Here is a 16867-nt window from a genome sequence, read left to right as displayed (position 1 = left end):
GGGGAATTTAGTAATATCGAACAAAGCTTTGTATTTAGTCCCTCTTTGATCCAGCAACCCTACTTCCAGTAATCTATCCCAATGATTCCACAGTAAAAGTACAAGATTATTTATTCATCAAGTTATTCAGTAGGGTGCTATTTCTCATGACATAGGTTGAAAACAGCACAAACGTCCATCAGTAGAGGATAGGTTGAATAATCTCTGCACATCTACACAATGAAGGCAAAAACAGAGAAGATAAATCTCTGCTGACATAGAACGATTTCCAAGCTATGTCAATAAGTGAAAAAGGTAAAGCATACAATCCATGTGTAAAAGGGTGGGGGAATTTTATATATATACATATACACATACACACATGTTTATACTTTTAAAACAAAACAGTAGAAAGCTAAGCCAGAAAAAGAAAGGTTCCCCTATGACAGAGGAAAGCAGGAGGGAAGGGGCAGAGATGAAAGCATGGTTTCTCTAGACATCTTCTTTTATGGATTTTATAAGGAATCGTGAGTTTTATTTTTTTTTAAGAATTAGGTTAAATCAATAAGGGAAGAAAGTAAGCCTTAAGAATAAAAAAATTAGATAGACTTAACTGTTTATCAGGTTAATATAATTACACACAGAAAAACACTATTTTAAATAGTATTTTAACAAAACATCCATAGTTAAATACATTCTAAAGCCAAACAGGGCTGTACAAAATTAAATTGCATTCAGTATGTTTATTGTTAACAGCAATACTGCTATTATTTAGGAATAATATGTCTGTCAGTGGGGGTGGGGGGCAGGTGTCTCTGTATGAAAGATAGCTAGGTAGACATGTGACTTGTTAGAAACCAAGATTTTCAGTGTATAAGAGTAAAATAAATATGAAATAAAAGTTAAGTTATAACTATGTAACTTTACAGTTGAATTAAAAAGTATGCACTCATGATTTACCTTTTTTTTGTAACACAAGTATGTGTTACTTCTTCGCTCATACTTACTTGAAAACCTTTTGAAAACGATGACCCAATAAAAATAAGCAACCCTACATCCCAGACTGTGATGTCTAAATACCATTCTCCTCTAAAAGGAATCAGGGCTCTTGGAGGAATGGCTAATTCCAGACAGGAGGCAAGAAAGGCACAGGATGAGCACTTAACATCTTCTTAGCCAGAAAACAAGGAAGCCCTCAAAGATGAACAGGAGTGTGAGGAAGTCACAGAAAAGACTCCAAAACATAAAAGATAGCACAATCAGAGAATCAAAAATGGCCACAATTGCCTGAAATGCACTGGATCTCTACACTTCTGGCTTACAGTGTTCACTGTACAATCTTGTTGGCTTTTCTTTATGTTTGAAATTTTCCATAATGAAAATGTTGGGAGTGGGGAACATTGACTTTAAAATTATACTAAAAAGGAAGACAGAGGGTGGAAGAGTAAGAGAGAGAGAAGAAAGCTAAAACAAAACAAAAAATAATTCACTTGTCAGGACTGCAGACACCCAGGGCTCCAACTCCTTATACCTAATAGGCAATTAAAGAGCAAAAGGGAGCATTCTTTTCTGACTTCTTTGAATGTCCCAAATAGTCCCAGCTGATGAGTTTAAGTTCTTTGCAGACCAGTGCAAGCTGATAGTTGTGAAAGGGTGGATCAAATTAGAAAGCCACCATTTTGTGATTAAAATTAATTCAGGCAATGATCATTTCATAGGTAAACCCAGGAGATGGGAGGTTGATGGGGAATAATGCAAAGGAGCTGTTACCTGAACTCAGTAACTAATCTGAGCATCATTAAGAGTAAGACACTGAGAGGACATGGACCCCCAAGAGGATGCAGCCTAACAGATGCGGAACCACCTAGTATTCTTCTTGGGCAAAAGTTGAACCTGAATTAACTGAACCTCTGTAAGTACCTTCAAGTTTTCAGGAAATATGAAGGACTGAAAAGTGAATTAAGTGATGCCTTGAGGAAGGAAATAGGTATGATGAAGCAAGGTGGGCAAACCTTGATCCCAGTGCATCTGTGTAATGGTTCTCATGCATGTGTGTAATGGATCCAGAGGACTTCATTTTCCTGTCCTCACTATCTCAGGGTATGTCTGAAAATCTTAATTAAAAACCTCTTCTTAACAAAAAAAGGCATTAACTTGGATAACTGCCCTCCACCTACAAGGAATTATTTTGCAAAATCCGAAGTGAAAGCAGGGCAAGAATACAGTACAGAGAACTGCACACTCCCTGAGCTTCCTGTTTAAACAGGATCACTCCCAGCCCAGGCAACTTGGATATGGAAGGTTCTAGAGGACGTCAGAGAAGCCACAGAAACAGCAAGCCCCGAAGCAAGCCCTTGGGACGTCCCAGCTGCCACCCCAGAGGCCCGACTATGGGGATGCACCGGCAGGGCGGCGGGAGCAGGGGGCCTGCTGGCACCGAGTCCCTGTGCTGCTGCTCCACACTCTGCCTTCTCTTTGGATGGTTCAAGGAATCATTTAATAAAAGCCGCTTCCCAAAGTCCTGTTAGTCTGAAGCCCATATGCCTCAGTCTCTCCTCACTTACTAAAATGAAAGGGATGAAACTAGACGTTGGCTCAGATCCCTTCCGCATTGTTTCTCCAGTAAAACCGGCCATGCTCCAGGCAAAAGTCAGGCAACCCATCAAATTCTAGAGGGAAGGCTGATCCCTGGCTTTAAAGCATTTTAAAGTTTCTGTATCTGTATATAGGTGATATGTATTCCGAAGTAGGTCAGATAAAAACAAGTCAAGGAACTTTCACGTGGAAGAATTACTGCAAGAGGGAGAGAAGGGATGGAGAGCAGACAGCGCTCCCAGACCAGCGATCTCTAAGCATCTCCCCAGCTCAGAAAGCATGTTTTAAAGCTATGACTTTTGACCTTCAAAGATACTAAAAGTTAGACTCTGGATTTGCCTGCTTTTAAAGTAACTATCAGCAACATCGCTGATGGAAGAAACCTTTCAAATGTAATTATCTGAGCATAAGCAAAGTCACTTTCTTCAAAACAGTCAGAGCCAGGTGACAAACTCCGGAACAGAAAAGAAACGTTAGCATGTCACCCCTCAGCCATTTCTGAGTATAAACCCCACATAAAATGTCAGCCAGTGTCGTGCTGAGGAAGTCCCAAGCAAGCAGCAACAAGCATGACAACTCGGCTTGAGGGACCTCAGAGCGTGCACCCAGAAAACGGCCTCACTCTCTCCCTGCAGCTGCCTGCCCGACTTTCCCTGCAGTGCACAGTGAGAGCTGTTCTTGAAAACAGACTTGGCTGGTACTTCCTGTCTTGTCCTGGCACAAAGTTCACCGAGACACTAATCTGATCCACCCTAGAACATTTCCTCTTGGAAAAGAATTCTTTCTCCCAGCACAAAGCAAACAATGATGCGGAATACAAGAAACCGAAACGCCAGCCGTGGTCACGGGCAGAGATAAGAGACGGGTACATCAGAAAGTACGCTCAGAGAACGTTCTGTCGGCACCTGCCCCGTGGCCACCAGTGAGGCTCCCCCCCAATGCTGGGCAAGGGCAAAGGGGAATTAGTGTTTAATGGGGACAGAGTCTGTTTGGGAAGATGAAGATCTGGAGCAGGAAGGTGGAGATGGCTGCACAGCAATGTGAATGTATTTAATGCCACTGAGCGGTATACTTAAAGAGGGTTAAGATGGTAAATTTTATGTACATTTTACCACGATAAAAATATTTTCAGGAAAGAAAAGAAAGATATCTGTTTTAGGACGACACATCAGAAAGAATACTCAGAGAACGTTCTGTAGGCTCCTGCCCCGTGACCACCAGTGAGGCCCGCTGACAAGTGTGGCTGATGTGTCCCTTGCAAATCACTACGTACATAAGGAGAGAATGCAGAAGTGAACTGTATTTTATGCTGGAAGATGTAACTTCTGTAAGCCTCAATTTTTAAAGACATGCTAGCCAAAGTACCACAGCTTCCTTCAATGATCTTTGAAATTTCATAATCATGTTTTTTCATTTTCCAAATCTAAAATACAAACTGAATTTGCCAGACAACACACATACCCCCTCCCAAGATACAAGCATGCCTCTGCCCATCCAGGTGGGTATCTCCCCCTCGACGGCATGAACATCTCTGCATACTGCTGGGGTCAGGTGATGTTATGGCATTACCACTGTCACCCAAATCCACGTGGCTTCTTCCTTTATTCTGTCTTCCTGCTCTCCCTTATTTCACTCAAGACAATGGGATAGACCCTGCTAAGAACGCGACAACTTTGCACTGACTGCTGCTCTGAACAGGATCACAGAACTACATGAGCACTCGGGAGTCCAAACTTCAGATATGGAAAGACAAAAGCATCATTAAAAGGCGATCTGCACAGAGGTGTGATGAGTCTGTCACCGAGCTCTGCTACCGTGGTCATGTTCTCGGCAGGACACCACCCTGGTTGCCTCTAAGCAGGGCAGTCAAGTCTTTGGTAAACCAGAGAAGACAATCCACCCTGTGTCTTAACTAATTTACATTAAAAGAAGTCAAATTCTGTTGCACAATCAACTCAGTTCCTGGAATGATCTAGGCAGATACTCAGTGTCTTGTCGGGGTTTTTTCCTGCTTCCTAAAAACCTGGCAAAGGGAAAACGACCAACTCAATGTTCAAGGCCACGGTAAAGAATGAACTGTGTGTCAATAACAGCATGGAGGATTCCCTGCCACTAGGAACGTGCAACAATAATCAGGAACTCACAGCTGGGGGCGCCTGGACTTCTCCACTGCAGAACAAAGCACGGGCTGAGACCTTCAGACACAGAAGCAGTGACAGAGTCTCCTTGTTCTTCCAAGGTCCCAAAGCTCTTCACAGCTTACGTGTCAGTTCAGACAGAAGCCAAGCCACCCACGCAGACAGGAGCCCCGGGCCTCCAGTCTCCTCCACCTGGCTGCTTCCCCTCCTCCTGGCCCTGTCTGGAAGTTGGCTCCTGGGATTTGATATTCCTGGTTCCACACACCATGTCCTTGGTTTCTACTCCTGCACCAATCATTATATATCTGATTTCAAAAATAAAGCAGTCATGCAGTGGAATATTATCCAGCCTTAAAAGGCAGGAAAATCGGATATCAGCTACAGCATGGATGAACCCTGAGGACATTATACAGGGGGATAAACACTGTATGATCCACTTACAGGAGCTCCTAATGTAATCAAATTCCTAGAGACAGGAAGGAGGATGGTGGCTGCCAGGGGCTCGGGGGAACAGCGCATTAGTGTTTAACAGGGACAGAGTTTCAGTGTGGGAAGATGAAAAAAAGATCTGGAACTGGGTTGGTGATGACTGTACTCAACTGTACACTTAAAAAGGGTTGTTAAGATAGTGAATTTTATGTATATTTTACTGAAATAAAAAATATTTTTAAGAAAGATCCCTGTTTTGCAAGGTTTTCTACTGTTCAATGGTCCTGCTGACTCATTACAGAGCTCCACGCCCAGGCCCAGGCTCAGCCCAGGAACACACCTACCTGGCTTCCCAGAAAGGGCCCGCGAAGTCATATTTGCGATCCACGCACTGCCTCCCCCTCACCCCGCTACTGAACACCAGGTTCTGTCCTGACACTGGAAGGTCAGTGGTGAGCATGACTCTTAGAAATCTTTTATTTGCAGCAGTGAGACAGGCAAAAGGAGACAGGAAAAGTGAGGGGACCGCAGCGATGGGTGCTGGAGGGTCTAAGCGCCAAAACGGCAGCGCGGTTGGCAGTCAGGGGAGGCCTGTCTGGGGGGTATCTGAGCTCTGATTGAGTGGCAGCATGCTCCTCTGCCCCTCCCGAAGACTCACAGCCACTTTCTACCCACACATCTTCCATCCACTGAAGCCAGCGGTGTGTATAAAGCCATGGGGTTGTTTGGGCCAAGTAAGTTGAAAAATAATAACAGCAACTCATCTCTTATCTCCTTCCAACCACATACACCCACAGATTTGTTGCCAAATAATACTACTTTCACCTTGAAGTCATCTACCTATCTACTTTACCACTGCTTAAAAAGAAACAAAGAAAAGAAAAAGTTCTCTCCACAAGCTCCCCTATGACTCCCCCCAACTGTCATGCGAGCAGCCAACGTCAAATGAAGATGTAAATCTTCTTTGCAGGCCGCTCTTCCTGCTCCTGCCCACGTCCTGGCGCCGCCCAGGCCCTTCCTACACGTCTTGCCTGTGCTCTATCTGAGATGTGAAACCCTGGGCACGGATTCTTTCTCATTGCCCAAGACACAATAAAATAGGAAATATGGTGAGTCAGTATCACAGTGCAAGACACCCAACTCCCAGAGGAGGCCTTAGTATCTAATCAACACCACAGGCCAAGACGCAAATGCCCTCACTATCCACTCTTCCTAACCCAAGAATAGCAGCGCTGGACAGAGCAGCAGCTCTCTAGCTATGTGTCAACTAAAGCGAGCAGATCTTGGCTCAACAGGAAGAACTCCAGGAATGAAACCTGCTCAGGACAACGCTGCTGAGGGCCTGGGGGCCAAGGGAAGCTGCTGCAGCCTTAACAGCAGGCATCTGGCAAACTTTATACATTTGTGTGTGTGTGTGTGTGTGTGTGTGTGTGTGTGTGTGCGCGTGCGTGTGCGTGTGCGCGTGTGTGCAGATGGTCTCATAAACACACATCTCTCGAGGCCACTGTGTGTGTGTGTGTGTGCACATGGTCTCATAAACACACATCTCTCGATGCCACAATCCTTATTACGTGCTCTTCAAGAGTCCTATCCTCTTTTGCTCTCCTAAGCCTCATGCCACCCACACCTGCCTTTTCCAGGTTGCTGTCTGCATTCCCCAGGGCCCTGGAACACTGGGTGGAGGGAGGCTACCTCTCATGCGCGCTCCTAGAAATCCCCAACAGAATGCCTGGGTCTGGTATGTGGCAGGCACCAAACAGTTTCCATGAGTGGGCTTTGGGGATGGAGAAGTACCCTGAAACATTTAAGTGTGCAGATGTTCATTTAAGTTTTTTAAATACTGAAAACCAGAACCAATTAAGTATCCATAAAGGACTGGATGAGTACTTTAAGCCATAGCCAGTGGGTTGGGGCCTGTGTGGACACCAAGTGCTACCTTTACCTTGTACGGCTGTGGTTTCAAAGACCTCCCAGGCCACACAGACACAGGCACTGAGCAGAGTCTCCACCCTGCCAACCACCAGAAGCCAACTTACGAGACAGAAATCCAAATATTCTCATCAAAAGCCCCAAATCCAGAGCGAGACCCACTCTTTTGCCAGAGGCAGAGTGAGAGGAGAGAACCAGGAGAAAGAAACATGGTCCTGCTCCCCGATGTGCCAACCAATGGCATTCCGGTCCTCTGCTCTGTCCCCACGATACGAGGGAGAGAGTCACACTCACTCTGTTAGCGCAAACAGCACAGTGTTAAGCTGGGGTAACGATGTCCCGGCCTGAGAGAGATGAGCGACAGCACAGCAACCAAGCAAACACTCAACAGCAAAAGCAGAGAAACAGATGGGACCACGGTGCCCGGAAAGACAGAAGTCTTGTCCTGAAGGAAATGGAACTCTTGAGGAAGAACAGGAAACTCTCCCCAACACTTCATGCTCCAGAACAGCAAGAACATGAAACCAGTAAAACAAGAGCTCAGGCATGAGATGAGGAAAAAAAACAGAAGAGAGACTGTCCCCCTAAGAAAATGAACTGGGGATCAAAACAACACAACAGCAAAATTAGTAAATGAGTTAAAAGCAGCAAGTCTGGAACACACTGCTGGAAACTGACTTATAAGCCTAGAGGAAAGGGTTATAAACTGCATGGCGGGTGTAGCTGGAAAAGACAGATAAAAACAGAAATGAAACACAGACATTTATCCCACATCAAGTGTCCTTGAAATGGAGAATCCAATAAACAGAACAACATAAAGTGTGTTTTTTAAAAATACATTCACAGAATGATAGAAGAAAATTTTCTCAAGCGATTAAAAAAATCAATCTCTTTCAGAAAAATTTAACACAATGTGCTCGAGGAAGTAACAGATTATAACCAAGTTACTAAATTTCCATGATAAAGACAGAGGCACAAAAAAGCTAATCACCCACAGGGAGGGGGAAAATTAGACAGCCCTCAATTTCTCCCACTGTTGTGTTAAAATACCATAGACCCTGGAGAGAGGACCACCAAGCTCTTAGAGTAGGGCCAGACTACCATATCAGTCTAGGTGTCATTCAAGTCCAAAGGCAAGGAACAAACATTTGTAAATAAGGGGCATTATTGGGAGGAGAAAACAGGAATCTAGCCAATTAAGAGATGAGCCAAAATAAAAGATTCTATACTGGGAAAGCCATACTTTAGTAGAAGCATTGAGTCAATTTAAATAGAAAACTGAGCCAATGATGGAAATCAGGTTACAGACAGAAGGGAAATTACAATACAAAATTAGTAACTTTTTAAAATGACAGATGGGAGAAGCAGGGTGAAGAATAAGAAGGCTGGCATCCCAGTCCTTTAAGAAGGGGAGTCAGTGAACACTGTCAGAAGTGAAACATTGTTTTTAAAAGACACAATTCTAACCTTGTAATGCTTTCAAAAATCTCTACCCTTAACCTTAGATGAAAGAAAGTAAGCTTTCTTGTGTTAAAGAAACTTTTTTGAAATTTAACATTTCTTTGGTTTTCAAGTTAGCTTCCTTCCTTTCATTGAAACCAAGTAAAAATGTAAGCCTTTTAGTATAAAATAGCATTGTCAGGTTGCCTTTTTTATAGAAGCACTTCTATACATCTTCCGAAATTCTTGCACCTGTCTGAAGGCATTATGAAGTTGTCTGCAATCATGTGAACCAGTGTGACTTTGGGTGGCTAGGATCTGGGGGGCAAGAGATATTTTCTTCTCTGTACCTTTCAGCTTTGATTATATTGAGCATGCATCATTTTTATCACTTTAGGCAAATACAGAATGATTTATCTTAACTTAAAAAACAAAACAGACTGGAAAAAGCATGCCAAGATGTTAACTGTGCTTAGTATTGATGGTGGACATGGATGACAATTTTCTTTGTATTTTTCTCTATTTTTCCAGGGGAAAAAAAAATCCAGTGTTGCTAAAGCATGTGAGGTGATGTTGAAGTTTATGGTAGCTAGGAAAATGGAAAGAGAAAAAAAAAAAAACTCTGTATATACACATATGTAGACAGAAGAGAGAGAAGCATCAGACAGAAGGTTACAGTTGATTTCTTTTTCCTTCTCTCTCGCCTTTTTTTTAAAATTTCTGGAAGGTGAGTATTTGTTATTTGTGTAATTAAAAAGACACATCTTAGTTTTGTTTTTTAATAGAAGGGGCTTTTCATAATGTAAACACTCCCGGCCCTAGAGGTGCCTGAGTGGTGAGGTAGAGCTTTAGATGGTGCCTGTAGGAGGCCGGCCCTGAAGCCTCAGCTGAGGGGGCTGAGAAGGGATTACCCAATTCCTGGAGGCCCCAGCAGTCCAATGATGCAATGCAAACATGAAACAAGGGGGTGAAGACTACTCTAAGACACACACAGTTCCCAGACATTTCCCCATCCATTACAACCTGTGCACGCCCAGAGACAAGATGTTATGTTGGAAACAAAATCAAGAAGAAAATGGCTTGATTCATACTCAACAATATACAGCAACTGGAACAACACGCCACTCCAAAGCCTGACATGCCCAAGCTACAGTGCCCAAGCTCATAGCCTTCAGGTGCTTTTGATGGTTAAAGAGGTGAAAGGGAGGGAGGGAGGAAGGGCCCATAAAAGCGGATGAGCGACTAAAAGGAGTTACCTTCAAGCTCCACCAGCATGCAGATACTCAGCATGCTTATTAGACCTTAAGGTTTGGAATATTCCAACTGGAACAAAACTCACCAGTGGCTATGGCCCAGTAAACGTCTGATCCACTCAGTAACTCACCACATGCTATGGAAGAATAAACCTGGGACCCAGGAACTTGAAGTAGAATTCGAAATGGAGCGACCCGTGCACTGGAATCCAGCACTGCGTCCAGAGCACCCACCAGGCGACCTTCAAAAGAAAAGAGAAGACAGTGCACCTCTGAGCACAGGACTGAGCAGGCCAGGCCACAATGTGCACACCAGCTCCCCATGCACCAGGCAGTGGGCTCGGCGTCTGAATCAACACCAGAGGCAGCAAGTCTCAGTCCAGTCCTTTCATTCACTTCCCCCGGGCACGAGCTCTGTGAGGCCAGGATTCTGGCTCCGTGCACCCATATCCCAGCATCTGGAACAGGGCCCGGGGCTAACAAGGCACTCGGCACAGATTTGTAGAATGAGAAGTGAACAAGGGGCCCTAGCCTAAGTGCTTCCATGCCACAGCATCTCAACACAGGAGACAGATGGTACGATTCAGTAAATGGGGATCTGGAGTCAGAACGCCTGACCTGAATCCTGGTTCTATCAACTCTGAGGTGTGACCTTGGGCAAGTTATCTAACTCCTCTGTGCCCTGCTTTCCTTGTTTGTAAGTCGTAATAATCACAGCATAGCTACCAGTAGGTTAATTGTGAGAATTTCATGAGTTAATGTATGCAAGAGCCAGAGAGCTTAGATGCTTGCCTGGCTGTAAGAAGTGTGTTACTATTACTGTATCATCCTCTCAAGTGTCAAAGCACAATTCCTGCCTGCTCCAGAAGAGTACTGTGAGAAGCAAATAAAATACATCAAAGTCTTCCACAGACCATAAAGCACATGCAGTCTTACCATTCTGTTGTAATGAATAGCATCAGGAATCAACTGTAGACCAAAAAAAAATCCATTCCTCCCCAATTGCCCCCTCACCTTATACAAAATCGTTAAGTAACAGCCCTGAGTAAGGGCCACCAATTGCCTGAGCAAGTAATATGTGTATTTTGTGGGGTTTTTTTTTAATCACCTCAAACATGAATAGATATTTTATGCTCAAACACAGAGAAAAGTTGAATCATTAGGGAGTCAGTTACTGATTAACACCTTATCATCTCCAGACACTGTAGTGTGTATTTTATAAAAATAAGGACATCCTCCCCTATCGTCACAGGACAACCATCAAATTCAAAAACTTAACACTGATACACTCCTATCATCTAATCCTCAGATTCCATTCAAATGTTGCCAAACATTCCAATAATGTCCTTTTGCTACAACAGATGCTGTTGAAATCACACAATGCATTTATTTTGGTTGTGTGAGTCTCAAGAAGTTTTTCAGTCTTTGACTTTTGTGACCCTGACACTTGTGAAGATTGCAGGCCAATTTGTAGAATGTCCCACAGTTTCTCTGGTGTTTCATCATAATGAGATCATGACTTGATTCAGGTTATAAATCTCCAGCAAGAATCACAGAAGTGATGTTGTGTCCTTTTCATAACATCTTATCAGGTTGCAGATGATTGAGGTTTGTCCCCTTACTGGAAATGCTCCCTTCGATCACTTGATTAAGATAGTGTTGGCCAAGCTCCTGCACTCCTTTTTCCTTTTGCAATTAACAATTATTCTAGGCAGACATTCTCTGAAACTGTGTTTCTCATTTAATTTTCAACATTATACATTTTAATATTTGTTTATTTATATCAGTATGGCTTCATGTTTTCCTCCTTTATCCATGGGCTATAATGTAGTATTATCATTATTTTGATGCTCCCATTTATCTCAGATTTGCCAGTGGGAGCCCTTTTTAAGCTGGCTTCTGTATCCTTTGGACATGTCCCCATCATTCTTTGTACTTTCTGGCACAGTAAAACGATCTGAGTTCATCTTGTGCTTTTCCTGCTCCAGCCCTGGAATCAGCCATTTCTCTAAGAAGTCCTGGTTCCTTTAGTGAGGAGTGGTACTTAAAGGCTAAGATCGGGAGCCAGGTATGATGCTCTTTGCCAACTGGGGTGCTTATTCTGAGAACTTCTCAGCAGATAGAGCTAGAGACTATATGTCTGCTTGTTTATGTGTATATGTATGCATATATGTGTGTTTACATATTTGTATACACAACCATATGCATATTCATCAACACATTAATTTTTACACACATCTACATATATGAAACCTAAGTTCACACCAATGCCTCCAGTCACAATATGATACCACAGTGCTTGTTCTGGTTTCTCTCCATGTGACTCTGTTCTCCATCACTGAGAAACCTGGCTTCCATTACTATTTTATTTTTTGTCAAAGAAAATTATAGAAAGATGTATCACCATTTTTGTTACTTAGAAACTCATAATACTGTGTACCATCTGTGTACACATCTAAGTACTGGTTTACAGATACTAAGTGCAGAGTTATTGCCTCTGCAGACACATGGGGCTTTATTAATATATTTACTTATCTGATGAATCTTCCTATTGCTACCACTGTCCCCTCTGTGGCAGATGCCCCCTCACCCTAACCAGGCCCCAACTGCCCATACACCCCACCCCTACAATCACCTTGATCTGTCCCACTTAATGGCTTTAGAGGGACAGGGGGCAATGGGTTTTTACAGCAATTTTTTCCATAGGCTGCTCAGAATTTCTGCCTCCTTACTGGCTTGCTCCCAAGTTACAGACCTCTAAGGGGGCCTGAAAGCTATCTGCTACTTTAATATAGAATCTGAACAGCAGCTTAGGGGAGCTCTGTTATTTAAAATGCAGTTGGGGAGGCAAGGTGGAGTTAAACATGCTTTTGTGTAAGACTGATAAAACACATCTATCCATGCTGAACATCACTAATCAGCAGGGAAATGCAAATCAAAACCACAATGAGATGATCACCTCACACCAGTCAGAATGGCTGTATCAACAAGACAAGAAATCACAAGTGTTGGTGTGCATGTGGAGAAAAGGGAGCCCTTATACACTGCTGGTAGGAGTACAAATTGATACTGCTGCTAAGAAAAGAAGTGTGAAGGTTTTTCAAAAAACTGAAAATGGACCATATGACCCAGCAATTCCACTTCTGGGAATTTACCGAAAAAAACAAAATCAGTAATTCGAAAAGATATGTGCGCCCCTATGTTCATCACAGCATTATTTATAATAGCCAAGATATGGAAACAACTTAAATGTCCATCCATAGATGAATGGATAAAGCAAACGTGGCATATATGCAATGGAATTTACTCAGCCATTAAAAAAAGAAATGAAATCTTTCCATTTTGATAACATAGATGAACCTAGAGAGCATTATGCTAAGTGAAATAAGTCTGATAATACCACATGATTGCACTTGTACATGGAATCTGAAAAATAAAACAAACAAGTGAACAAAACTGACACTCATAAGTGCAGAGAACAGACTCATGGTTGCTACGGGAAAAGGAAGGGAGTATAGGGATGGGTAAAACAGGAGAAGTAGGGGAGAAAACCATGCTTGCCCAGCAAAGATCGGAGGGTCGGTAACAGGGAAGCTGATGGAGGTTAGAAAGGGGCTTAGAACCCCCACCCATCCCACTTGCACACCCTTGGCACTTCCACCAAAATTAAAAGGTCTGTTGTAGAATCCGCATCTAATTTGGTAAAACGGAGAAACAAAAGAAGGAAGTGGGAAGGGTGTGCAGTAACTTACAGCAGCCACAGCACAGGAGCAGTCTTGTTGGTTGGAAAGAGTAGTGATTCTTCTCTTCAGACTCAGGAACTTTTGTAACGGTCAAGATGTTCTAGGCCAACACAACTGACTGAGCCCCTTCCCCTGCAGGGAAGGTGGGGAGGTTGGCAATTAGAGACCGAGGAGGGGACTTGTGGTTTGAGCTCTATCATGTAAAGAGCCCGGAAGCCTTCACTCCCACCCCAACAAAAAGAAAAGGCTGAGCAAATTGAAAATTGTTGACTCTTCTTAGACCCGTCAGAGAGCTAAGATCACACAAATCAGAACCCTGAAATCTGGAGAGAGAATCCAGAGTCACAGCTGAGATCTGCTCCCCTAGGGCAGAAGCTGCTGAAGCCATAAATTGGTAGGAACATACAGATATGGTGGTTTTGACAAAGCACTAGAAGCTGAGCGTGGACTAGCATGAGAGTAAGAACTCCTGAAGGTCAATTTTAAGGGGTCCCCAAACTTGCACGGGTTTTACCAACAGAGGCTGCACCCGGTTCTCACTATGAAGAGCCGAGAAAGATTCCTTCATGCTTCTCCCAGGGGAGCACACACATGCAGTATGCTCAGTGTGTTCTCCGTAACAAGACCTACTCTCCAGGAGAAAAGCTTCCCCAGAGCCTTATCCAGACAGAGGAAAGGCATTTTGCTGACTCCAACTCCCTCTTGCCTCCCCATCTCACCTAAGCAGGGAGGAAGGCAGCCAAGAAACACTGTAAAGGACAATGCCCAGAGACTGAGCCATAGAAAGAGTGAGATTCTCTGTTAAGATTGTAGGTTGCTTCCCCTCCGCCACACTTTACTACCATATCAACAGTCTTCAGAATGACAGCTGAAAGAGCAGCAAGCTTCAGACTCCATCTGAGCAGCAGTCCTTAGAGAAGCCCAAAGACAAAGGGACATTGGTGGAAGCTCAAACCTCTGGCACCAGGGCTACAGCAAACATCACACAAATGGTCAAAATTACCATAAAGCACACACTAAAGAACTCTCTTCAGTTCTTATTACTTGATACATTATGCCTGGCTTTCAATAAAGAAGTTACTTCAAAGGCAAGAAAAAAACAGTCTGAAGAGACAAAGTAAGCATGAGAATGAGCCTCATCCATGACACAGATCTTGGAATTAGCAGACAGGAAATGCAAATAAATATGATCAATAGTTGATCAATAGATTAATAGCTCCAATGAAAAGAGACAATATGCAAGAACAGGTAATGTAAGCAGAGAGATGGAAACTCTATGAATTTGCTAAAAAGAAATGCTAAAAATCAAAAACATGCTAACAGAAATGAAGATTGCATTTGGTTGGCTCATCAGCAGACTTGGACACAGCCAAGGTGAGCTTAAGAATAAATTAATAGAAACCTCCCAAACTGAAAAACAAAGGGAAAAAAGAAAAAAGAACATCTAAGAATAATGGAGCAACTTTGAAAGATATAAGATACACATAACTGGAATACCAGAAAGAGAAGAAATAGAACAATGATTTGAAATCATAATGGCTGAGTTTTCCAGAATTAATTACAGACACCAAAGCACAGATACTGGAAGCCCAGAGAACAACAAGCAAGTTAAACAACAAAAAACACACATGTGTAGGCATACCACATTCAAACTGCAGAAACCAAAGATAAAATCTTGAGAGAAATCAGAGGGGAAAAAAAATCTAACCTACAAAGATAAGAATTACAGCAGACTTCTCATTAGAAACCATACAAACAAGAAAGTGGAATGAAATTTTTAAAGTGTTAAAAAGGAAAAGCCACCAACTTAGAATTCTACATCCCGTGAAATTATCTTCAAAAGTAAAGGTGGAATAAAGACTTTCTTAAACAAAAACTCACAGAATTAATTTTCAGTAGATGTAACCAGCAATTAATGTTCAAAGTTCTTCAAGGAGAAGGGAAGATGATATAGGTCAGAACTCAGACCTATGAGAGTAGTGTGTTGGAGAAGAAATAAATGAAAGTAAAATAAAAATCTTTAATTTTTCTTATTTTTAATTGATCTAAAAGATAAGTGTTTAAAGTAATAATAGTAAAATGCATTGGATGATTATAATACATGGAGAAGTGAAGGACAGCTGCCTCCTAAGAGGAAGGAGGATTTGAAGATATTGTTTTAAGACACCTCACTTCCTGTGAAGCAGTCTAGCATTACTTAAAAATAGACTTAGATTAATATAAAATGTATATTGAAAACTCCAGGACAACTACTACAAAAATATTTTTAAAGATGTACAATTGATATCCTGAGAGAAAACAGGGTAAAATATTCAATTAAGATCACAGAAGGTAGAAAAAAAGAGGTTTTGGGAAAAAAATGCAATGATTAGGAAACAAATATGGTAAATATTAATTCAACTTTATCAATAATCACTTTAAATGTGAATGGTCTAAATACATTAACCAAGAAAACAAGATTTCAGAGTGAATTTTTTTAAAAAGCCCAGCTAGCTGTATGCTATCTACAATATATCCACTTTATTAAGATGAAGATCAGTTAAAAGTAAAGGGATGGGGCTGAGGGGAAGTGGGGTAAAGAATAGAGAAAGCTATACCACAGTAACACTAATGAAAAGAAAGCCAGAGTAGCTATATTAATTTCAGACAAAATTCTCCAAGATACAGCAATCCTTAACATGTGTGCATCTAACAAGAGAGTACCAAAATACATGTAGTAAAATCTGATAGAACTGTAAGGGGAAATATATTAATATGCTATTACAGTTGGGAATTTACCGATCTCTCAGTAACTGATATATAAAGCAGGCAAAAAAATCAATAAGGATATAGTTGACCTAAACAGCACTATCAGTCAACTGGATCTAATTGACAAGTATAGAATATTCCAACTACTGCAAAATATACATTCTTCTAGAGTATGCATGGAACATTCACCAAGATAAGGTATGTTTTATAGCCTAGAATGTGCCCTAACAAAGAAATCATATAAAGTATATTCTCAGATTATAATGGAATTAAACTTAAAATCAAAAACAGATAGCCAGAAAATCCCCAAATATAAGAAGATTAAACACACACCTAAATAATACATGGGTCAAAGAAATAGCATTAAGAGAAATATACAAATATCTGAACTAAACAAATGTGAACTAAACTAAACTTATAAAAATTTGTGGGATGCAACAAAAGCAGTGCTTCAAGGCAAGTTCATAGCAATAAATCAATAAATTAGAAAAGAACTATAAAAAAATCAATAATCTAAGCTTCTCCCTTAGGAAACTGTAGAAAGAGCAATTTATCCTAAAGAAAGCAGAATAGTAAAAGTTGAGCAAAAAAAAACAAAATAAAAATCAAGATA

At 41.8% G+C, this 16867-nt stretch overlaps 1 protein-coding gene across 8 annotated transcripts in view; it reads right to left on the bottom strand.

Moving 5' to 3' along the window:
- The window catches only part of TBC1D8 (TBC1 domain family member 8), a 130442-nt gene that overhangs the window by 66605 nt on the left and 46970 nt on the right, over window positions 1-16867 (bottom strand). For 6 of the 8 annotated variants that reach the window (XR_005023924.2, XR_005023925.2, XR_005023927.2 and 3 more), the window contains exon 2: window positions 9850-10005. The exons of 1 other annotated variant lie outside the window; for it this stretch is intronic. Coding sequence is in view for 2 of the 7 variants with exons in the window: in XM_036881409.2 (XP_036737304.2) it covers window positions 9850-10005 (156 nt within the window). In the remaining 5 variants the exon portion in view is untranslated. The remainder of the gene's footprint in view (window positions 1-9849; window positions 10006-16867) is intronic. One more of the 8 variants, XM_036881410.2, reaches the window with a different exon arrangement.

Source organism: Manis pentadactyla, chromosome 2 (genome assembly GCF_030020395.1).
Source record: "Manis pentadactyla isolate mManPen7 chromosome 2, mManPen7.hap1, whole genome shotgun sequence".
Lineage (NCBI taxonomy): Eukaryota > Metazoa > Chordata > Mammalia > Pholidota > Manidae > Manis > Manis pentadactyla.
This window is presented reverse-complemented; position numbering and strand designations above follow the sequence as displayed.